The sequence below is a fragment of the Triticum urartu genome, chromosome 7, assembly GCF_003073215.2.
Source record: "Triticum urartu cultivar G1812 chromosome 7, Tu2.1, whole genome shotgun sequence".
In the NCBI taxonomy this organism is placed as follows: domain Eukaryota; kingdom Viridiplantae; phylum Streptophyta; class Magnoliopsida; order Poales; family Poaceae; genus Triticum; species Triticum urartu.
In genome coordinates this window covers 679,315,485-679,339,364 of record NC_053028.1, presented here as the reverse complement: position 1 = coordinate 679,339,364, position 23,880 = coordinate 679,315,485, and the positions used below count along the sequence as shown (strand labels likewise).

General features: G+C 43.9%; 2 protein-coding genes across 9 annotated transcripts; both read left to right on the top strand.

Moving 5' to 3' along the window:
- The first annotated feature begins 7,625 nt into the window (after window positions 1-7,625).
- Window positions 7,626-10,470, top strand: LOC125523433 (putative F-box/FBD/LRR-repeat protein At4g03220). The gene is made up of 3 exons (XM_048688468.1): window positions 7,626-9,017; window positions 9,262-9,415; window positions 9,918-10,470. Exons 1-2 carry the CDS (start codon window positions 8,019-8,021, stop codon window positions 9,385-9,387), a joined length of 1,125 nt encoding a protein of 374 aa, XP_048544425.1. The 5' UTR covers window positions 7,626-8,018; the 3' UTR covers window positions 9,388-9,415; window positions 9,918-10,470.
- Window positions 10,471-16,791: 6,321 nt separating this feature from the next.
- On the top strand, window positions 16,792-23,490 carry LOC125521806. 8 transcript variants are annotated; one of them, XM_048686871.1, is made up of 7 exons: window positions 16,792-17,197; window positions 17,274-17,446; window positions 17,508-17,587; window positions 17,680-17,776; window positions 21,973-22,020; window positions 22,261-22,443; window positions 22,958-23,490. In XM_048686871.1, exons 4-7 carry the CDS (start codon window positions 17,732-17,734, stop codon window positions 23,261-23,263), a joined length of 582 nt encoding a protein of 193 aa, XP_048542828.1. In that variant the 5' UTR covers window positions 16,792-17,197; window positions 17,274-17,446; window positions 17,508-17,587; window positions 17,680-17,731; the 3' UTR covers window positions 23,264-23,490. The 8 variants fall into 8 exon arrangements, with proteins under 8 accessions (XP_048542828.1, XP_048542827.1, XP_048542823.1 ...); XM_048686870.1 differs by having other exon boundaries at window positions 16,793-17,197; window positions 17,274-17,356; XM_048686866.1 differs by having other exon boundaries at window positions 16,793-17,197; window positions 17,274-17,356; window positions 17,492-17,587.
- Window positions 23,491-23,880: the final 390 nt, after the last annotated feature.

The following is a 23,880-nucleotide window of genomic DNA, read 5'->3' as shown; positions in this document are numbered from 1 at the left end:
AATTAGTTGTCAACGAGAAACTCTAGAAGTTTGTTTAGTGACTTCTGAAACTTCCTATATCTGGTTTGTGACAAGTCTCAGATTCTTCAAGGCTTGAGATGCTGCCGATGGGCCCCAAGAATTACAGTTACCACCATATATATGAGAATGTGGCACTGTAGAAATAATATCTATTAATGTGGCACCATATATCTTGTTCAGATACTATGTTTAGCCTGAATTAGTTGTTTGGCATATGATTATCTTCCTTTTGCCGGCTAATGTGTCCATCCAACAATTACTAAGAGTAACTTTGCATCTGTTTAATTTGTGCATCGAGCATTACGGCCGCCCTATTTGGCTTTTCGTCAATCTACTACTTAGCTCTACCTTCTCACACTTTTTGTTCAACCATTTTTTCACTATGTGTCACTGCTGTTTTGTGGAGAGGTCAAAGAGATTGGGAAAGGGAGGGGGAATCGGTGATGCGGCCGGCATGTGCTCTCTCTAGGGGCGGAGGGCGTCTATGCGTGTCGGTTGCCGGGGGAACCGTTCTTTCCAGCGGTGGGTTTGCCACTGCTTCTCATCATTTTATTCATGCCCCATGGCGCTCTCTCTTCCTACTATATGCACTCTGCAGCAGGTTGGTGCTCCTCACCACAAGTCGCCACTTACAGCCAGTTGGTGTGGGCTGGTTTTGATGGCGGAACTTAAATTCTAAAGGATCGTCACACAATAACTTTTCGGGACAGAACCAAATACAAACAAGACTTTTGCCTGGCATGTGGAGGAATCTACAAAGATTACCATTGTGATTAAGATGTCTGCAAGAAATTAACCCCGACCCAGTTTACAATGATTATTTTTAGGGTGAATTCCATATATGCCACTCAAAACTTGCCCGTACCCTCATATGCCATTGAAAATTTCCCTCCCCTAAATATGCCACTGAAAATTTGCACTGTGTACAGATATGCCACTATCGCGAGTTGACTGTTAGTTGACTGTTAAGTGGCAGTTGAAAAGACGATTTTACCCCTGAACATACCTTGTGACCATTTAGCCTAATGATATACTGATTTCTATTGTATTCCATTTCAATAATTTTTACGTGAATATAAGATGAGCGATGAACTTTTTAATTAATTTCAGCATGAAAGTACAAAACAAGTAAAATAATGTTAGCACAAAAAAACAAAATTTCGGCAGCATTTCCGCTTAATTAGCATAGAATCACAATTTGCATCTCATGAGCAATATATCCTCACAAACATCAAAGTTATCACAAGACCATATTGGTTCATCACAACACAAAACAGAGAGGTCTCAACATGTTTTAATGTCAAACATACACCGAAACAGAGCACGCACTACAAGTCTAATCTAACAGGTGCTCTTTTGCTCCTAGTGCTCATAGCTGGGCTATGAGATGCCCTTTTGCTTCTTGTACCCATGGCTGGGCTATCATGTGGAGCAACTTCGGTGCATTTTTCTTTGCCTTTTGGTGTCTGCTCTCCAATAGCAACAACTCGTGAGGCAATCTTCTCTTTGGCAGCCTTACCCTTTCCCTTTCACGGCGCACTCTTCTTAGATTTTTCCTTTTGTTCCCCAGAAGCATGTTTTGGTTATTTAGAACCCTTGATAGATCTGTACACATAATGTTTATCTGGTAAGCACATTGCATGGTTCTGAAAGGTGCAAATCAGCAACTAACAAATATAGATGGAGATATACCTCACTAATATATATATATATAAGGACACGCAAGTTTAATGCAATCTTACCTAGATGGGTATACCATGACCGGAGCAGTTTGTAGAAGCACATGCAACTACCATGGCCGTCTCAGGGTCTTGTATGGCACTCTTCTTCTTTCTCCTCTTCTTTGGTGGCCCCCTTAAAACAAAACAGGGTTATAAAATCAAAAAACATAAATTCAGGAAAAGTAAATACAGGAAAAGTAAATACATGCAGTAAATACAGGAAAAGTAAATACCTTTCAAGAAGCATAGCTGCCTTTTGTTCAGGATCACCATCTCTACAACTATGCCAATGGTGCCCATATCGTTTACAGATTGGGCATTTGTGAGCTCCTTTTGACCTTTCTTCGGATCCTTTGTATCTATTCTTTCTTCGTCTCCCCGCTACACTCTTTAGTATAGGTGGTTCTAGGAAGAAGCCATGATCACCTTTGGGCCATTGAGACTTGTCAACCAATCCAGGAATGATATGCTCATATGCAGCCCTAAACTTTTCCACACTATAACAATCATCAACATAATCCTCTATAGACCCTCGAACATGCCCAATGAATGCAATAGCATGCACACAAGGCTGTCCGCAAACCTGCCACTCTCTACAAGTGCAAGTCCACTTGCTGAGATTGACAACATGCCTATAACCACTCCCAGCCTTGCACTGCACTTCAGCTTCAGTGTCACTAGTTCTTGTTACCCGAAATGTCAAACCTCTGCTCTTCTCATGCAATTGTTTCACAATGTGTGGCATAATTCTGCCTTTCCATTTCCTAGAAACCTTCCTTCTCTTATGCCACATGATCATTTGCTCGTGCCTCATCTTGTCAATGAATTCTGGAAGATGCATTCCTTTGTAAGGCTTGATCCATTTGTTGAAGGATTCAGCAAGATTATTGGTCACATAGTCCACCTTTGAGAGTGTCGTGAACTCGCTCCTGGTCCATAACCTTATGTGATTCTTTTGCAAGTAGGATATTGCTTTTGGCCTTGCTTGTTGAATAGTTGTTATGTGCTTGTTAAAATGATAAGAATTCCATGCATATGCGGTTGGCCAAAGGTGATCATCATATACCTTGCCTCGAAACTTCTTCTTAAAATTCTTTACCAAGTGCCACATACACTCCCTATGTTCAACCATAGGGAATATGTCAGCTACAGCTCCATCAATACCCTTTCCCGCATCATTGCAAATCGTGAGACCTTCTGGTGTGCCAATAGCATCTCTAAGCCTCTCCATGAACCAAGCCCAGTTTTCCTTTGTCTCGGAGTCGATTACTCCAATAGCAAGAGGATATATCCAATTGTGGCCATCTACAGCAACTGCGGCTGCCAATTGACCTTTGAATTTGCCTGTCAAGAAAGTGCTGTCAATAGCCAAATATGGCCTACAACCTGCAAGAAAACCATCTATGCATGGCTTTAATGCAAAGAACAGCTTTGTGAACCTTCTCGCTCCAAGCGATACTTCATGATCAATGACAAAAGAGCTACCAGGGCAAGACTTATCAATTTCTGCCTTGTAGCTATACAACTTGTCAAAACTTTGACTCTATCAGCCACCCAATTCTGGTTTGCATGTTTGGATGTTTCATCTTGTCTTATGCTTGAGCATGTGTGACCATGTTTGTTTACCACCACCTTGATGCTACCCTCATCCATCCTAGCGGCGTGAATTCTCCACTTGCAATTCTCATCACAACAATGGGCCCTGAATCTCGAAGGATCAGTCTTGTCAATTTGAAAATCAAATTCATGTGCAATTGCATGTTGAGCTATTGCCACTCTAAACTCATGCATGTCACTATATACTGTGCCCTCTGTCATTGGTGGATTTTCCCTATCATATGAAAAATCTGGAAGGTCAACGGGCTCAGCATCTTTAATTTCATCCTCCTCATCCTCTGATATGTCATCAGAAGAAGATTTTTCCCTATCGTCGGGCACAAAGTTAGGATCTTTACAAGGCACATCACTAGCATCACCTTCATTGTCACTATCATCTGAGTACATGTCTTCCTCGTTTACACCAACATGCTCATTTTCCTCAAATGGATTTGCTAAGTCAGTTCCAACATAAGGGACATCCACTCCAACACTCTCTTCTATTGGCCATTCAGGTTTATCAGGTCTAGCATTGACATTATGGACTGTAATCCTCATCTCAATTGTTTTTTTACTACCAAACTTAGCAAACATAGCAAGCATGTCATGGTCAGTACTTAATTCATGGATTGTTCTGTTGGACTCTTCAAAATAATGAAGTGTCACTGTTTCATTCATACGCCGCGGATATTTCTCTTCAATTTCAGCAACAATGTCTTTATAATTTGTCGTGTCAGAGTCAATGACCATATTGAACATATAGCCACTGATGCCCTCTCTAAAATGAGAGCCAACAATTTTCATGTTCATTAAAAATGATGAAGCTGCATCCATCCTGTGAATGAACAGGATACCACCATTCAGACCGCAATGAACTAAATCGATTGCTACCAATTTAAAATTTCGGGAACAAACAATGTGCAGAAGAATTAATTATACCCTGCTGGGAGCCAAGGAGGAGGATCCGTTGCCATTCGGGTTGCCGATGGTACTTGATGTGCTCCCGTCGCCACCGATCTGCCATCCGTCGCCGCCTTTGGGGGTGCTTGTTGCGGTGCTCCCATCGATGTAGATGTGCCAGCCGGCGGCGCCATCCTGCTGGCACCGCGTGTGGAGGGGGCCGCGGCAGAGACCAGCCCCTCCACCGCCGGGGCGGGGAGCGGCAGCTGCTGCTCGTGTCCGGTGGGACGGGCACCTGCGGCTGCTCGGGTCCGGTGGGGATGCGGGATGGGGGAGGGCGTGGGGGACCAGCGGCGGAGAGGCTGCACGGGACCGGCGGCAGCTTCCGTCGACGGCGGCGGCTAGGTCAAGATGCAGGTCGTGTGGACTAGGGAACGAGCGCTAGGTCGTGCGGATGGGGATGGATGCAGGTCGAGCGCAACTGGCCAGTTTTTTTTATCTTAGTTTCATTTTTTTAACATATGGCTCAAAGGGTATAATGGTCTTTACTGGAAAAAACTGACATCACGTGAGAGCTTCTACACAGTCAACTAACAGTCAACTAGCGGTAGTGGCATATATGTACGCGGTGCAAAATTTCGGTGGCATATTTGGCAGAGGGAAATTTTCAATGGCATATGCGGATACAGACAAGTTTTGAGTGGCATATATGGAATTCACCCTTATTTTTATTCCTCCTGAAATGAAGCCTGACCTCTGCAATCATGTTCAAACGTTATTGCCCCAATAATAAAGCATGCACTTGGAACAAAAGAGAAGTCGTAGTTTGTCAATGAACCTGTATTTTTATTTTTGAGATGGTTATGAAATTGTATTTTGTTCAGAGCTTCTCATGGAGATGCCATATGTAGTCGTTTACCTGCTTTATTTTGAAAAAATATATATTCATGCATGCGTCTCCTGATTGCTGATGTAAGTTCTTCATGCACATGCAAATAAATAAGAAACATATCCTGAAGTATACATGCAGTGACTAATGCATGCATATTCACACAATCGCTGTAAATTTCATTTTTGAATATTAGAAATTAAAGATGACAGATATGTTCTCTAATGCATAGAAACACTTCAAAATCATTGCAACTAGAATCCTTTAGCACATGCACATATATAAACGTATATATCTAATTTCTCATTTTTCTTATAATGGAAGAAGAACGGCGCGGCAAGGCGCGCGTTCCCTTCTAGTAAATGTTGAAAGCCACACAAATATCCAACAAGCCTCCCGTCGCAGGTGCTCTGCCAAGTCCACAACATCGCCATGCATGTAAGTGTGCACGGTTCATCTTCGGGCTCAGGTGTAGTTCGTGGCCTCTAGCATCGCCCCTGATGAATGCTTTGACTTCCTGTTTTTGCACAGGCGGACAAGGATACCGCCGAGGTCTATTCACAGATGGCTCTTCAAACCAGTAAACTCTGTAAGTTCTAAATGGAGCTTGGTGAATAAATTCAGAACATGCTAAACTGCATTTTTTTTTTTCTACAGTGTTACTCGTACTGTAAAAGTGTCACCTGATTCAAAGAATCTGCCGATTTTAGGAAACCAACATGCTCACGATCCCGGTAGCTATGCCATGTAACACTCCGGTAGTTAAGCTACAGTAAACACACACTGGTGCCATGTCAAAGCAATTAATTTTCTAAACCTCACTTTGATCCAAACCGAATTCAAATTTAAAATAAAGTCAAATTATTATTTGTTCGAACGGTGAAACAAAAATGTTCGCTGGGTTGAAAAATTCACTAAATAATTTTCAGGAATAGTCCAACATTATTTGAATTATTAAAATGCCCGTGACCTATTTTAAGCTAGACCAAACATCGCCAATTATCTCATTTAATTTCCACCATAAATTCTAGAAGAATCAAATTGCCCTCAAACTTTTTGTGAAAGTCCAATATATTGCGAAGTACTTTTGTGACAAGTCTCATATTTAACAAAATTCATTTAATATTAAAACATAATGCAAAGCAGATTACAATAAGAAAAACAGAAAGGAAACTGAAAAACAAAATAAAAAGGCCCATGTGGGCTGCGAGACGCCCAGCCCACCTCCCCACTCATCTCCTTCCTGGTACATGATGATCGTGGCAGGCATCCCGTGGCCATGGCTGCGCCAGGCCACGCGCTGGCCATCCCCCCCGCCCCCCCCCCCCCCCCCCCCCCCGCGCCCCTCCCTGCCGGCGAGGATAGGGCATCCCTGTCCCCCTTGTTCCCCTCTCCACCTCTCGAGATCCGTCCGCGCCTGAAGCTCCAGCTCACCATCGCCGCTTCGATTCGACGCCCGCAGCACCTCACTGACCTCCCCGAGCACACTGCCAGACCCTCTGTGAGGCCCTCCGTCGACCCTCCTTCTTCCCCCTTCTGTCTCGCCATCGTAAACGACACCCCGCTGCATGCCGCGTGCCGTTCACGCCCATGGCCGCGCGCTCGCGCGCCCCGACCAAGTCGCACCGCCCCTCACGCGTAGCCCAGCCTACACGCTGCTCATGGCCGCGGGCACTGCTCGCCCCGCCGGCATCCTGTGCTGCGTGCGCGCGTGCACAGCAATCTCCTGGTGGCCCTGTGCCCCTGCCTAGTGGGCCCCGACCGAGCTTAATTAGGAGGGGGCTAACCCCACTGTTAGGTTAGACAACCCCCCTCCTAAATTAGTCTATGACACTGGGCCCCCACCTATTAGATTAAACTAAATTAGTAAACTAATAGTCAATGACACATGGGCCCAGTCAACACATTGATCAGTCAACTGCTAAGTCAATAGTTGACCAGGCCCACTAGTCAGTCTCTCTGGCTGTGTGTCCTTTAGGTGCACATAGCCTTTTTGCTATTTAATTCGAATTATTTAAATAAATCCATAATTTCAGAAATTGTTTAATTTTTTTAAAAAAAATAGGAAATAAACGTAACTCGGTAAAAATAATTTTTCTATAAAAATTGCTCAGAAAAATATGATGAACTCGGATATGCCATCCACACATCTGTCACGTGTCTCTTAACACTGCAAACGTGGAACCTCCCCCCTCCGGATCGCCTGTCCGATAAATGCCGGAAACCGGGAGAATATTCCCGAATATTTTCTCACTCCATCTGTAACACTTCATAGGCGTCCGGCATTGGTTGAGATGCGGTGTTGTGTGTGAGCTGAGGATAAGCTCTTTTGTATGGTAACTTGCTTTGTGGGTCGTCCGGCTTTGGTCTTGCTCGGAAGTGATATGTGTGCTACGCTCATTGTTCGTAGCGAGATGATAGTTTCTTGTAATTTTAACCTTTGTCTTATATAAAGCTATAGTGCATCTAAGGTGTACTCTCAACTAAAAAATACTCCCTCCATTTTAAAATATAGTGCGCCTGCGCTTCCCAAGGTCCAATTTTGACCATAAATTTAACCAACAAGACCGACTACGGTGGAAGAAAAAATTGTATAATTGAAAACTTCTTTCAAATACGAATTCACTGATATAACTTTTGCTTCCGCCGCAATCGGTCTTGGTAGTTAAATTTACGGTCAAAGTTGAAGCACGAGGATAGAGGAAGCACTACAACGTGGAATGGAGGGAGTAGAAAAGACATATAAAAAACTAAAAAAATAGAAAAATGAGGCCCGTCAAGGTCAGCGGGTCGGACAAATCCCCAATCGCTGGAAAACCCTAGCCCCCAAATCGTGACTCCGATCCCCCATCCCCAGCCACCGGCGACCGCATCCCTCTGCTCCGGCTTCCATGGAGCCCGTGCCGGAGCATCGGCAGCTAAAGCTCTCCGACGCCGCCGCTGGAGGTGGCGAGGACCGGCTCAGCGCGCTGCCGGACGACCTCCTCATCCACATCCTCCTCAAGCTCAGGGACGCCCCCGTCGCCGCTCGGGCCAGCGTCCTCGCACGCCGCTGGCGCCGCGTCTGGGCTCTCCTCCCGGAGCTCCACTTTCCCTTCGGCACTGACCCCGACGGCATACGCGCCGCCCTCGCCGCCCACGATGCGCCGGCCCTCCGCCACCTCTTCGTTGACGCCATCGAGGGTGAGGCCGCCCCCGAATCCGCCGCGGCGTGGCTCCCCATCGCCGCGGGCCGCCTCTCCGGTGTCCTACATCTACATCTTCAGAATTGGCTAAACATGTACGGCGTGTCCGCCGCGGCCTCTCCCTTGAAGCTGCCTTGCTTTCAGAACGCAACCGAGATGATACTCGACCTAGGTCTTACTGGCCTCACCCTGCCGCCTTCCGGCGTATTTACCCGGCTCACCGATCTTTGGCTGCGCGACATCCAGCTTCATGGCTCGTGTAGCCTCAGTGACGTCGTGTCTTCACGACGGAGTCCATCTTTGCAGCACCTTTCCCTTTGCCGTGTGAGTGGTCTGGATAATTTCACAATCCACTCGGAGTCACTCGTAAAATTGGAGCTGAGGGATCTGAGCTTGCAGCAGCTCAATGTTGTTGCGCTCGTTCTGCAAACGCTACTAGTATGCAATTGCTTCACCAATATTCAAAGTCAACCGGTTGCCAACATCTCAGCCCCTCAGCTCGTGACACTTGATTGGAGGAGTTTCTATGATCCTAGCTCCATCCTGCTTGATGAGATGCCACATCTCCAACAGCTGACCACCAATCCTCTTTTTGCATATGGACCAGATGTGATTTCTACAGAAAATCGTCATTGCTCGATGCTTCTGCAGCATTTTGACCACATCAGCAGACTTTATCTGAGCCTTATCTATCCACGGATGTCGGTGAGTTCATTCTTATGTTAGTTATGCCATTATTGCAAGTCACTAGAGATTATAAACAAAATAGCTTCTAGTTAAACTTGCTTCAGGATTATGTCGTTTGGAGTACTTTTGAAACGATGCTAAATTGAAAATTCACAACAGTCCGCAGGAAGGTGGACTTGTGTACTGTGTATTAGTGACTCTTTAAAAAAAAATCGGATGTGTGTGTCCTTATGCAATTGTATGACTTCCACCGAACCTGCAGATCGAATGTGACAACGGATTCTTGATTGAAGATATGACAAAGTTTCCTAACATTACCAGCTTGGCATTGCTTGTAATGGCGTGTGGACATTCCTTTGGAGCCAGCTTATTCCATGTTCGAGCTTAGACTTCTCGACAGGCGAAGCGAATTGGAGGTAACACTATTCTTAGTTTATAGTGCCCATGGCTTAGCAGCGAGTTACCCTACTCTTGTTGGTTAGGGCAAGATACAGATGTGTTGCTTATCAAGCTTGACGAAGTAATATACTACCTACTTGGGTTTGTGACCTTGTAATAGGTTTTACTTCAAAAGATTACCAGTCTGTTGGAAATGCCAAATAAACTGATGGGGTCATCTTTTTAGCAAAGAAGAAATAGGAACCCTGATCTTATTCAGAAAATATAAAGATCTTCTTTTTGTGCATGGGTTGACGATAGCACAATACATGATAATTTGTGTAAGGTTTATAATAAGTTGGCTGTATTATTCCTTTATGCATATAGCAATTATACTTTCTGCAATATGCTGGCTCCAAATTAATTTTTCTGGTTTATTCTTTTGTGAATTTTTTTATGGACATATCTAAGAGTATCCATTCAGTTTGATTATTTATTAATTTCATCTCTCTCATCTAGCTGATATGCCTTTTGTTGCAGACACACTCTCCGTGCCAATCAGCTTGCATTTGTGCTGAGCCATCAAACTGGGAAACCGATGAACTCGAACTCCATTGCCTTAATGAAGTAGAAATCCATGGCCTGAAAGGAACAGAACATGAAGTCGCCCTTGTGAAAAGGTTATGCAACTGGACAACAATGCTAAAGAAGATGACACTAAATTTTCATGTGTCAATGACTGAGAGCAAGGGCAAAGAGCTCCTCCAGCTGTTAAGGAGCTTCTCTAGGCCCGGAATATGTATGAAGTTCCTGCATCGTGGAAAAGCGTGTTCATTTGACTAGCGCACCAACTTTGTCGCTTTGCAGTGGTTGTCAGTTCAGCGCAACCTACTTTTGTGAGACTGAACTTGGGTAATTTGTGTGAGTCCAACAACTTGTTTGTTTCCAGTATTTCTGACACTGAATTCTTGTAACTTGTTTAATTCTACACTTGTTCAACTCTAGCAACTTGTTTAAGACTTCTTCAGTATTTGTGAGGCTTAAGTGTACTAACTTGTTCAATCCTAGGATGATTAGGATTGGACTCTGATGTTTGGCATGATGTGCTTCTGCACCTTTTTTCTTCTGGGGTCCCCTGGGTCCAGTAATTAGTTTGTTGGTGCTTAATTCGCTGCTAGACATATTCCAGCTAGATGGTGTTTAAATTTGTTGCATGCTGTTTTGTTTTACCTTATGTATTTTCCTGTCATCATAACTCTTGTAATGGTCGGCAGTTTCTTTAAATCCAAACCAATGAGGAGGCTCGTTGTTTCAACCAAAGAAGTACAAAAAATAAAGAAATATTGGAAGTACAAAGAGAAAGAAATACTGAAAGACACGTCATAGTTGGCGCGGCAAGGCTTGGGTGTCGTTGAAGTCTATGCTCCAGTGGTCGTTTGGCATGCGGTTGATGCCCAGGAGGTGCATAGAGTGCCGTGCGGTGTGGTGGTGGCGGTGGTTGGCCAAATGGCAGCCTGAGCTTGCCAGAATCTTGCCGGAGATATCGGTAGTGGTGGAGATGGGAGGAGCCTGGTGGTGCTCCGGTGGAATTGAGTGAGGGGTTTGAGAGAGAGGGGGTCCGTATTTATAGGACAGCGCCACAGGGTTGTGTGCGTCCAAGAATAGCATGAATGCGAGGTCGTGGCCAGTGGGGCGCTTGGGTCATGGTTGCGGATGTTGCGGGCGAGAGGTTGAAGGCGAGGTCATGGCGAGTGGGTCGCAGCGAGAGGTGAATGCAATGATGTGGCCAGACGGGTGGGTCCTGGTGTCAATAAGAGAGGGGGGGGGGGGGGAGAGGGGGGGGGGGGGGGGGGGATAGGGAGCGTGCGAGAGAGCGAGCGCGTGTGTTGGGTTTGCTACCTAGCCGTTGGGCTTTTCTTTCTCTCCTTTTGTTTTTCCTTTTTCTTTTTTGATTTCTTTTTAAACAAGGATTTACTTATAGTTTGAGTTGCCCAAATTCAAACTATTTTAAACATTTGAACACACAATAAAATAGGGCAAATGTGAATCTTAGGAATTACTTTCCTGCCCTTAATGCAATTTTGGAAAAACTTTTATGCAAAAAGTCATTATGGCCACTAATTAAACTCCAATTTAACTCAGGGTTTAAAATTGGTTAAATTTGATTTTCAAACTCCAAATATGCAATGAAATCACGGATGCAATGCTTCTAAATGCACATCCTAAATTTAGAAAAGAAAATTGGATGTGACATCGCAAATGAACCTTGCCTCGACGACCTCCACGCAACCACTAATTCCTCCCCATAGGACACAACAAAGAGGGCCAGCCCCAACTCCCCCAGCCAAGCTCCTCCTCCTCCGCACGAGCTCCCCCTAACGAGCTCCTCCTCCTCCACCCGAGCTCCCCCTAAACGGCCTCCTCCTCTGCTCCTTGACTTGTTTAAGACTTCTTAAGTGTTTGTGAGGCTAAAGCATAGTAACTTGTTCAATCCTACGATGATCATGATTGGACTGCGATGTTTGGCATGATGTGCTTCTGCACCTTGTTTCTTCTGGATCCCCTGGGTCCAGTAATTAGTTTTGTTGGTGCTTGGCGGGTAGACATATTCCAGCTAGATGGTATTTAAATTTGTTTCATGTTTTTGTTTTACCTTATGTATTTTCCTGTTTTCATAACTCTTGTAATGGTTGGCAGTTTCTTTGATCGAAATCAATGCGGAGGCTGGTTGTTTCAACAAAAGAAGTACAAAAAATAAAGAGATATTGGAAGTACAAAGAGAAATAAATACTAGAAGATACGGCAGCGGCGATGGAGAAGCTCGGGTGTCGATGAAGTCTATGCTCCAGTGGTCGTTGGGTGTGCGATTGATGTCCAGGAGGTGCATAAACTGCCGTGGGGTGTGGTGGTGGCAGTGGTTGCTCGAACGGTAGCCTGAGCTTGCTAGAGATCACGGTAGTGGCGGAGATGGAGGTGGTGCAGTGAGCAGCCTGGTGGCACTCTGGTGGAATTGAGCGAGGGGTTTGAGATAGAGGGGCCCAGGGTTTTTATAGGATGGCGCCACAGGGTTGTGCGCGTCCACGAATGGCACGAACGCGAGGTCGTGGCAAGTGGGGCGCTCGGGTCATGAGTGTGGCTGTTGTGGATGAGAGGTTGAAGGCGATGACGTGGCCCGACGGGCGGGTCGTGGTATCAATGAGAGGGGGGAGGAGGGAGAGAGAGAGCATGCAGGAGAAGCGACAACCTTTCGATCTCATGTGTTTCATCTCTCTCTCTCTCTCTCTCCGGTGCGTGTGTTGGGCTTGCAAGCTGGCCGTTGGGCTTTTCTTTCTCTCTTTTTTTGTTTTTTCCTTTTTATCTTCTTATTTCTTTTTAAACAAGGATTTACTTATAGTCTGAATCGCCCAAATTCAAACTATTATAAAAATTGAACAACAAGAAAATAGGGCAAATGTGAATCTTAGGAATTACTTTCCTGCCCTTAATGCAATTTTGGAAAAACTTTTATGCAAAAAAACATTATGGCTAGTAATTAAACTCCAATTTGACCCAGGGTTTAAAAATTGGCCAAAATTTGATTTTCAAACTCGAAATATGCAATGAAATAATGGATGCAATGCTTCTAAATGCACATCCTAAATTTAGTGAAAAAATTGGGATGTGACATTACAAATGGAGCTTGCCCAAGCGACCTCCGCAACCACCCCTTCCTTCCCGTAGGACGCAACATCCACACCCCAACATTCTTCCTCGTGGCTAGATTTGGTACTTGGCTGTTGGGAATAGCTCTCCTCTAGCGGATCTGGTAGGTGGCAGTGTTTAGGTGGCGAAACAGAGGTGGATCGAGTCGGGAGGAAGAAGACGGCCGCGCCAGCCTTATCCTGAACTCTTCGGTTGGAGGTTTTTCTTTTAGAATCTCGCAAAGCTTTATTACTGAATAAGAATGTTCATGGGTACAAAGACAAGGTCGCCGGGCTGGCCGAGCCAGGTGTGACGGCCAAACCCTAAAGATAAAGTATACTTTGCGAGATTATGGGCCTCTGTGTTGGAGGTCCTATACTCATGACTAAAAGAACATGAAATAAAGGTTGCTGCTCTAGCCTTGATCTCCTGGACAATAGCACCGAAATTTGCTAGGCTTCCTTCCCTGATCGCATCAATCGCCACCTTGCAATCCGAGGCCACCATAATTTGGTTGAGATAGAGATCCTCTGAGAGTGCTAACGCCTCCCGAATAGCTAGTGTTTCGAGCACCTAAGAGTCATGAAGGCCCCTAAAGGTGAGTGACAAAGCTAGTCTCTTCGGTTGGAGGTTGGACGAAGACAACTCTTCGGTCTACGCTAGACCGAAGTTAATCTCTCCAGCCCATTGGCCATCGAAGATTACTCTCCGGCCCAGAACGGTCTATCTTTAGCCCACACAGGACTCAAATGTCCTCTTGGGCCTAATGTTGGACGAAGAGTTTCCCTTGAGCTTTTACATAGGAACGAAGACATGCCTTTTGGTTTAAGAGAGGCTGACAGGTCATATTTTTGAAAATTATGATTTTCGTCATACATTTTTGGAATTTGTTAAAAATTATTTTAAAGTTTTTGTTCAATGGCAGGTGTGTTATGTTGTGTCCGAGCTCACCATCTTGGGCTTGACTATATTTGAACATATTGTAATCAGATGAGCACTGCAACCACTATAGACATGGACGAGAAAAAGTATAACTTGTGACACATGTGAGATCATACGGTATTTTTTTTGTCCCGTTGCAAGATGCATGATGTAGGTGCTAGTATCTATACCTTTTTTCTTGAATTGGAACACCTTGCATTCCATGGCTTTACGCCGGACCGACCAAATCGGCGGCCACTGCATCGGTTACAAGAGGGGGAAAGTTCGAGAGCCACACGTATTGGCTCCCATGTGTACCCTGCCTACCCATAGATGCCAGCATGTGTGCTGGGATATTACAAGAGCGTGGGCAGTGCACAATGCTCCACTGGATAAAATCTAGTTGAAGAAGAAACCCGTCTCCCAAAATATGGCACCCAAACTTGAACGATCCAAAACATCGGTGGAGATGGCGCTAACCAGGCCTAACCAGTCCGTTTCAAACACAACCCGACCCATTCCCTATGCTTCAGCAAGAGAGATTGTGTGCATTAGAGCGAATGCCTCTGCATGGACAGTTTCAGCATGTGTGCTAGTATCTATACCTACCTAGCAATAAAGAGACTATTGCTTTTGGCGGCACGTCATGAAAATTACCCTAAAGTTACAAAATATGGGTCCCCCCTATAAGTGATAAATAACCGCAAAATGCCAATGACGGTCGACCTCCATGGAGATGGGTATTTTGAAAAAATCAAAATCATATTTTAAAGTTTCAAAAAATTCTGAAAAAATCATACATGTTAACATGGATGTATTTTACATGTGTGTAAATTTTTAACATGAAATACATTATGATGAGAGCTACACAAAAAAGACAAATCGCGGTTTTCAAACTGATGAACAGCGCAAACACTGTTCACCATTAGAAATGCATGATTTTCTCTTTTTTGTGTACCTCTCACCATAATGTATTTCGTTGTGAGATTTTATACACATGCAGAATACATCCATATTAATGTGTAGATTTTTTTCAGAATTTTTTTAAACTCCAAAATGTAATTATTGTATTTTTTAAAGTATCCACCATCATGGAGGTCGCCCGCCAAAAGCCCTCACTCATAAATAACGTTTTACACAGGGGAATCCTTCGCTTGGGCCGACCCATGGAGTAGGAACCTCCTATACTGCGCTCCGCGCGCTGGGAGAATATGCAGCGCGCCCGTTTGCGATGGCCCATGTCCGACCGGCTTGTATTTTAAATCTCGTTTTTCTGTTCTCCTTTTCTTTTCCTTTTTCATTTTTTACTTTAAATAATCCGGGACTTCACAAAAAATCCGAAAAATAAATAAATGTGAATTTTAAATAAAATGTTCAATAAATTGTACTACCTCTGTTCACTTTTATAAGATCTTGAAGACATTTCAGACAATGTGCAAAACAGCCTATTTTGAGTTGTCTGAAACGACTTACAAAAATGAACGGAGGGAGTAAAATATTTGTTAACTCAAAAAATGTTCACCATTTTACTAAAAAATCTTTGCTTATTAAAAAAATGTTCGAAATTTTTAAAACAAATGCTTGGGAAATAAAAATGTTATTTATTTTTTAAAAAATCGTGTGTTAAAAATGTTAATAAAATGAAACATAATTTTTCCAATTCAATAAATGTTCATGAATGGAAAATATCCTAAAAATTTAAAAACTGTTCAGAACTTACAAAATAGTATATTCATCCATAAAATGCTCGCTGATTCAAAAAATAATCATGCATTTCAAAAAGTGTCCGTTCAATGAAAAAAGTGTTCGTGAATTTCAAAAATTGTTCGTCCATTCTGAAAATGTTCGCTGTTTCAAGAAAATTGTTTATTTTTTTCGCAATTTTAATTTTTTTTTTGCAAATAGTATAAAATGCTCATGAATTCAAAAAATGGTCTTAATTTTAAAAAATGTTTGAAATTTTGTAAAAGTGGTTATCAATTCGAAAAATGTTCACGAGTCTTTTAAAAAATGTTCATGGTTTCATAAGTTGTTCATGGTTTCATGAAATTGAGAGTGTGTATTTCAATGATGTAGCCAAATGTTGTCATGGCCATTCGAGATTATGTTTTTTTTTTCTGTTGCAGCGCATGACCCTTTTCATGGTATTATAAAAAAATGTTCTCCAAAAACCAATGGGGTCCAACGAAACCACAATCCAGCTTAAAAAAGAAGGACTACGAAACCACAGTTCCCAAAATCCCAGAGTCTCGATCCCCAATCCCAGGAGAAGAAAACCCTAGCCCCCAAATCGACTGAGTGTAGCCTCCTCCCTCCTCCCGACCCATTCCCATTCATCCCCACCCACCGGCGGCCCGATGTGATGTGACCTATGGCGCATCACATACCTCTTGCCTCGTGCTTCCATGGAACGCATGCCGGAGCATCGTCGTCCAAAGCTATCCGCCGCTGCCGCTGGAGGTGGTGAGGACCGGCTCAGCGCGCTGCCGGACGACCTCCTCATCCACATCCTCCTCAACAGGGATGTGGAGCGGGAGAGGGCTAGCGGCGACGGCTCCGCGCGGGGGAGCCGGCGGCGGCGCGAGAACCCTAGGAGGGAGGGCTGGTTCGCTCAACCTCTAGCTAATAACACTTCCCAAGAGTAAGCTTTCCTAAATAAGAAGCTTGCCTCTCCATCGAGCAATCCTAATTAGGATTTTATCAATCAGGAATTGTAAGTCGTCGGTGTAGTGGGTTTCCCAAATATTTAACCTAAATTCTAAAAAGTGCAGATGTGCTCGTTAGTCATCCCGAGCGCACGCGCTATCGACAAAACAACATACGCGTCGCCCACCTCCCGCACCTTATCCACTCATCCCACCTGCTCGTCGTCCCACCACCAGCCGCCCTGCGCTTCCTCCCTGAGATGCGCTCGTTGCCCGCTCCTTCTCCAGGCCACGCATCCCTCCGCCGTCGTGCTCCTCCTCCCGGTTACGCGGCTGCCGCCCCGATCCTCCTCCTGGCGCCGCGCGCCACACCAAGCACAACCCCGGCCGTCGCCTCCTCCTCTTACCTACTCCCGGTCCCGGCGATGAGCGCCGCACCCAGCAAGTGCTCGGCCGTCGCACGCCGCGCCCGGCAGGACCTGCTCCCTGATCTCCTGCGCCGCCGGTCGCCAGCCCGTTATGCGTCCCTACGGCGTCGGCTTCCCCCTCGGTCATGTTGTGCCAGCTCTGCGCGTAAGGTCTACCATCTTCTCTCAATTCTACAATTTGATGTGATTGTTGATCAACCAGTTCTGTCCGGAACCACCAGGAGCAGCAGCAGACGACGACGGTGGCGAGATGCAGCCGCAGCTAGCCTTCAAGGCGCTGCTGCAGACGCAGCCGTTGAGGGAAGTACGTCCAGAACGCCATCAAGTTCCTCTCCTTCCTCAAAAACAAGGGCCTGACCACCGATGAGATTGAAGAAGAAAAGATTTGTGAAATGTACAATTTTCAGAACTTATTTGTATTGCCTGTGTGTTGATGCAGGGCACTTTTTTGCTAGGTGGTGAGCGTTGCTTGAGAAGGTGGAGTGTGCTCCCACAGTGAAGGAATTCGAGAAGTTCTGCTGTTCGTATACTCGCTGTAAATTCTGAACTGGCTTTGTATCTGTAATAGAAGTAGAACTCGTGGTGCATTCTGAACTTTGCCCATTTTCATTTTGTTTTGTGATGCAGACTGGTGTGTGTTGCTTCGCACTAGGTAACCCAATCAAAGTGAATAATCAGCATGAGCAGCTATTTTTTCTTCAGGCAAATTTTTCTGTGGGATCAGGCAAGTTGTAACCAACACTTAGGCAAGTATTCCCTCAAAAAACACTTAGGAAAGTATGTGTCAGTAGGGAGGCTGCCCTTTCCTTTTGTCGTGCAAAACCACCTAGCAAATTAAAGTGTAGACATAGTGTACGTTTATTTTGCCTATAAAAGATTGCAAATTATATGCATTATCCTGCATGCAGCCTAGGATTGCATCGTTGTAGCTTGGCCGTGGTGCATCGAGGAGACTAACTTGGTATGGGTTTGTGCTCGGTGTTTTGGGAGCACATTTTCTTCTTGTAATAAATAATAGAAGGTGTTGGCATAAATAACCAAATGGGTATAACGTGCCTCCTAGGTTGTTGATTTAGGTGTTGTAGTAGTTACAACATTTTGCATTTTTAAAATTGATATACTAGAGAGCATAAAGGGTTGATTATAGTAGTCTTTTAAGTACTGAATGTAGTTTTTGCCTCAATATAAATAGTACTCTCCTGCCTTCCTGCAATTAGACTTGCTTAGAACCAGGAACATGTCGCTGTTACAAATCTGAACCTTTGACCTTTTTGCTGGTTTGCCATTTGTAGCTGTACAGTTGATCTGTAACTCGTCTGATTTGTCACAGCGGCTGCATGCACTATTGCTGAATTTGGACGAATTAGATGGCTCCACCGGCTGCGCTGCTTTTGTTGTTTTAATTTGCACAAAAGTTGCAATTTCCAATGGAATAAGTTGCCTCAATATAAATACTACTTGCCTAAATCACTCGGTAAAAGTTTCTTACATGTATGATCAGATTTTTTGGACGCCGATGCATGTAAAACACAAGTTGCCAAAGATTATTAGCAAAACGAATGCACAACCAGGGAGTCTAAGGCCTCCTTTGGTTCATAGGGTATGAATATTATAGGAATAGGAAAATCATAAGAAGTGAGATGACATGCATCTCAATTCCTATAAACAAAGAAATGTCATTTCATGCATAGAATAGGAATTTTCCCATTGAGTCTAGGCTAATGTTTTTTTTTTCCTTTGAAATTTGAAGGATTGATTCTTATCCTACATAGGAATAGGAATCCAATCCTACAAACTAAAGGGCTTCAAATAAATTTTTCCTACAAAGTTCCTATCCTTTATAATTCCTACAATATTCCAAGGAACCAAAGGAGGCCTAAACATCAAGAGCTAATTCATGGACCTAGCTCAGCCCCTTGTGTGTTTTGTAATAGGGGGGTGGAGGTCTATGATGGAATGTCGGTTCACTGGCCTAGACCACTTGTGTCCACACCTTTCGACCATTTCGTGCTCCGTGATGGCCACCTCGCCGTTCTGGTCCTTGACCCCTCCCCCACGCATGGGGTCCGCCAGCATGCCCCGACCGCCTCCTCACCCACATTACGGTCGATCATTCTAATCTTGTGGCCAACGTTTACTAGGTAGTTGCCTGGAGAAGCACGTTTTGAGAGTCATGATAGCCATACTAGAAAATCATTAGTTTAATATAGTCATAATAGGCAACTTGACAACAAATTTGCTTCTTGTAGCACCAAAATTGCTCATCTTAGCATCAAAGTTGCTTGAAAAAATAGTTTGTCGAAGGCCACTTAATATGTGATGCTAATCAACTTGACCGTCATAATAGCCAACTTATGGGAGCACTGAGTTGATAGGTTGTCACTATAGGAAACATTGCAACAAAGTACTTTATGTATCACCAAAGTTGATAGGTAGTCATGGCACGCAACTTACATGTGATGCTAGACAACTTGTTAGTCATATTAGGCAACTCAAAAGAACATTGGGCTGATAGGCGACCATGATACATAACCTAACCAAAAGTTGCTTATCTTATTTCAAAAGTTGTCTTCCCGTCACCAAAGTTGTATATCTGACAAGAAAAAAAGTTCATCAAAAGAAACTTCATAGGTGGCGCTAGGCAAGTTGACGTTCATGATAGCCAACTTATAAAAGCATTGATTTGATATGTAGCTATCATAGACAACCTAGCGACGAGGTGCGTTATGTAGCATCAAAGTTGGTAGGTAGTCATGGTAGGCAACTTACACGTGATGGTAGGCAGCTTGGTAGGCAACTTATAGGTGATGGTAGGCAACTTGGTAGTCATCGTAGCCAATTCAAAAGAACATTTTGATGATAAGTGACCATGATACACAACCTAAGCGAAAGTTGTTTACTGTAAAACAAAAGTTGCCTCTCCGTGGCACGAAGTTGCTTGAGAATATTTTTGTCAGAAGCAATTTCATTGGTTACGCTAAGCAAATTGAGGTCATGATAGCCATCTTATAAGAGCATTGAGTTGATATGTAATCATGATAAAAAACAAGGTGGGTCATGTGGCAGCAACTTTGATAGGTAGTCATGGTAGGCAACTTACAAGTGATGCTAGGCAATTTGATAGTCATGGTAGCCAACTCAAAATAACATTAGGATGATAGATGACTATGATACACAACCTAACCAAAAGTTGCCTCTCCGTGGCACCAAAGTTGCTTGAGAAAAAAAGAAAGGATCGTCGAAAGCAACTTCATAGTTGACGCTAGGCAACTTATATGCCATGCTAGGAAATTTGGCAGTCATTATAGCCAATTCAAAAGAACATTGGGGTGAAAGTTGCCTATTGTAATTCAAAAATTGCCTCTCTGTGGAAACAAAGTTGCTTGAGAAAATAAGTTCATCAAAAGCAATTTCATAGGTGATGCCGGGCAACTTGACAATCATGATAGCCAACTTTATAAGAGCATTGAGTCGATACACAGTCATGATAGGCAAACTGGCAACAAGTGCTTCATATAGCAGCAAAGTTGATAGCTAGTCATGGTACGCAACTTACACGTGATGCTAGACAATTTGGTAGTCATCATAACCAACTCAAAAGAACATCCGTATGATAGGTGACGATGATGCACACCCTAATCGAAAGTTGCCTACGGTAGTACAAAAGTTGCCTCCCAGTGACACCAAAGTTTCCCGAAGAAAAAAAAGTTCGTCGAAACATATCGATATTGGATCTAGTTTTGAAGAGCTCGCCACCAAGAATCTAACGGCAAAAACGGATCATAATTTTGATGCTCCGTTCAAAAGTTATGACTTCTAAAAAAATTGGACACATAAAATAATTGCACATGGGACAAAATCTTTCCTTTTTTGAAGTGGATTTTGCATCATAGCATTAAGACAAAAATTTACTCTACCTTTTTTGGGTGTGTGCTCCGGAATGCTAGGGAGCACACGTGTGCTCCCTAGTCGTGTCCAATATTTAATGAGAAACTCACTGACCACACACTGGAAAATATATAAAAAAACCTAACTCATCTCACTCCTAAAACTTGTTCATAACAGATTAATACTCATTTTGGGTTCAAAGCTGCCTTACTGCCATTCTCTAAAAACAAAAGGGTATCATCAGCATATTGTAAACACATATCACCACCCAGGACACAATCCTTTAATTAGGCCGCCACCTTGGGTCCCTTTCACCAAGCCGAGTACATTCGTTTCTTCCATAGTGTACATGTGTTTCTGACGTGCGGTGTACACGCCATCGAGGCCACCCCTGAATCCGTCGCGGCATGGCTCCCCATCGACGCCCGTCGCCTCTCTGGTGTCCTAGATTTCCACAACAGGGGGAACATGGACGAGACCTCCGCCGCCTCTCCTTTGAAGCTGCCTTGCTTTCAGAACGCAACCAAGGTCGTGCTTGATCTAGATTCTATCGGCCTCACCCTGCCGCCTTCCGGCATATTTACCCGGCTCGCCGATCTGGTGCTGATTGGGATCCAGCTCCATGGTCCCTCTAGCCTCGGTGATGTTGTTTCTTCACCACGGTGTCCATCTTTGACGCGTCTTTGCGTTGGCAGTGTCAAGGGTCTGGAAGAGTTCACAATCCACTCAGAGTCTCTCCTAGAATTGGTGCTCAGTGGTCTCCCTGGCTTGCACCAGCTCAATGTCGTTGCGCTGGCTCTGAAAGACTTAGCAGTACAGAGTTGCTTCACTGATGCTCTCAATCGGAGCCAACACATTGCCAACATCTCAGCCCCTCAGCTGGTGACACTTGATTGGAAGAGTTCTTATGATCCTAGCTCTGTCCTGCTTGGCGAGATGTCACATCTCCAACAGCTGACAACGCAATATTTAATTGTATATGGACAATATACATTTTCTGCACATAATCGTCATTGCTTGATGCTTCTGCAGCGTTTTGACCACATCAGCAGACTTGGTCTCTACCTTGTCTATGCACCGGTGAGTTTATTCTTATTTGAGTTATGCGATTATTGTAACATGCATTCTAGCAAGCCAATAGAGATTATAAGAAAACTTGGTGTTAAACTTAATTAAGAATATGTTATTTGGAATATCTAAGAAAATGTACACAATTGAAAATTCACATCAATGCACACAAAATACCATCTAGCTAGTCACTTTGTAGAAAAATGAGATGTTTCTGTCGCTATCCTTATATGACCTCATGTGATCCAACAGCTTCAAGTCAACGGCCGATTCTTGATGGAGGAGATGACAAACTTTCCTAACATTACCAGCTTGACACTACATGTAGTGGCATGTGGTCATTCCTTTGGAGCCAGCTCATTCCATGTTCTCGGTATGTCTAGTGGCGTAAGAGAGCTGGAGATTAAACTTGTCGACATGCCGAGTGAACAGGAGGTAACACTATTCTTAGTTTGTGGCAAATCCTAGTGACGAGTTGGCCTACTCTTGTTGGTCAGGGTTAGATACTGACGTGTTGCTTATCAAGCTTGACGAAGTAATATACTATTACTTGGGTTCATGGCTTTGTAGTAAGTTTTGTTAGTAGAAAAGATTACCAGTCTGTTGGAAATGCCAAAATAAACTGATGGGGTCTTATTTTCAGCAAAGAAATTGGGCCCTCCTTTGATCTTCTTCTGAAATAATAAAAAACTTCTTTTGTACTGGTTGATGATATATAGCACTGACACTCCGTACTTTATTATTAGGTAGAGATAATAATGTTGGGTTGTACGATTTCTTATATGCATAGAGCAATTATACTTTCTGCAATTTGCTGGCTCCAAATTAATTTATCTGTTTTATTTTCTTTTGTAAATTTTGTTTTGGACATATTTAAGAGTATCCATGCTGTCTAATTATTTCTTAGTTTCATCTTTCTTATCTCTAGCTGATATGCCTCTTGTTTCAGGCACTCGCTTCTGCGTGCCAATCAGGTTGCATTTGTGCCGAGCCATCAAACTGGGAAACCAAGGAACTCGTCCTCCATTGCCTCGAAGAAGTAGTAATCAGTGGCCTGAGAGGAACTGAACATGAACTCGCTTTTGTGAAAAGGTTATTCAACTGGACAACAGTGCTAAAGAGGATGACAGTAAATTTTCGTGTTTCAATGACTAAAAGCAAGGCCAAAGAGCTTCGCCAGCAGCTGTTAAGCTTCTCTAGGCCAGGAATATGTATGGAATTCCTGCAGCATGGAAAAGCTTGTTCATTTGACTAGGGCACCAACTTTATCGCTTTGTAGTGGGGTTGTCGGTTCAGCGGAGCCTACTTTTGTGAGACTGAACTTTTGTAACTTGTTTAATTCTAGAACTTGTTTTCAGTGTCTGTGAGACTGAACTATACGAGTACCTTGTTTAAGACTTTTTCAGCATTTGTGAGGCTGATGTAATTTGTACAATCCTACTTCCAGCGATGATCATGATTGGACTGTGATCTTTGGCATGATGTGCTTCTCTTCTGCACCTTGTTTCTTCTGGTGTTCAGTAATTTTTAGATAAAAGGGGGTGTCTGGTGTCCAGTAATAAGCAGTTTGGTTGTCAAGATTTGGTTTTTAAGCCTTTTGTTTTAGCCTGTCACATATTTTCCTGTTTTTGGCACTCTTTTAATGGTTGGCCGTCTGTTTAATGGAAATGATACTGGAAGATTATTTAGCCATAACATATTTGTGGTTGTGCTGCAGGACCGACCTGAAACTCAAGTACTAACCCTCCCTGTTAGGGTTTCGTTGTCCTCTGGCGGTGCAGCCGTCAAGAGTCTGCTTCTGCCTTTTGCCGCCGATCATCCCCACCCGTTCTTCGCCCCTACCTTGGATCTGATCCCTGGGAGGCTGCGAGT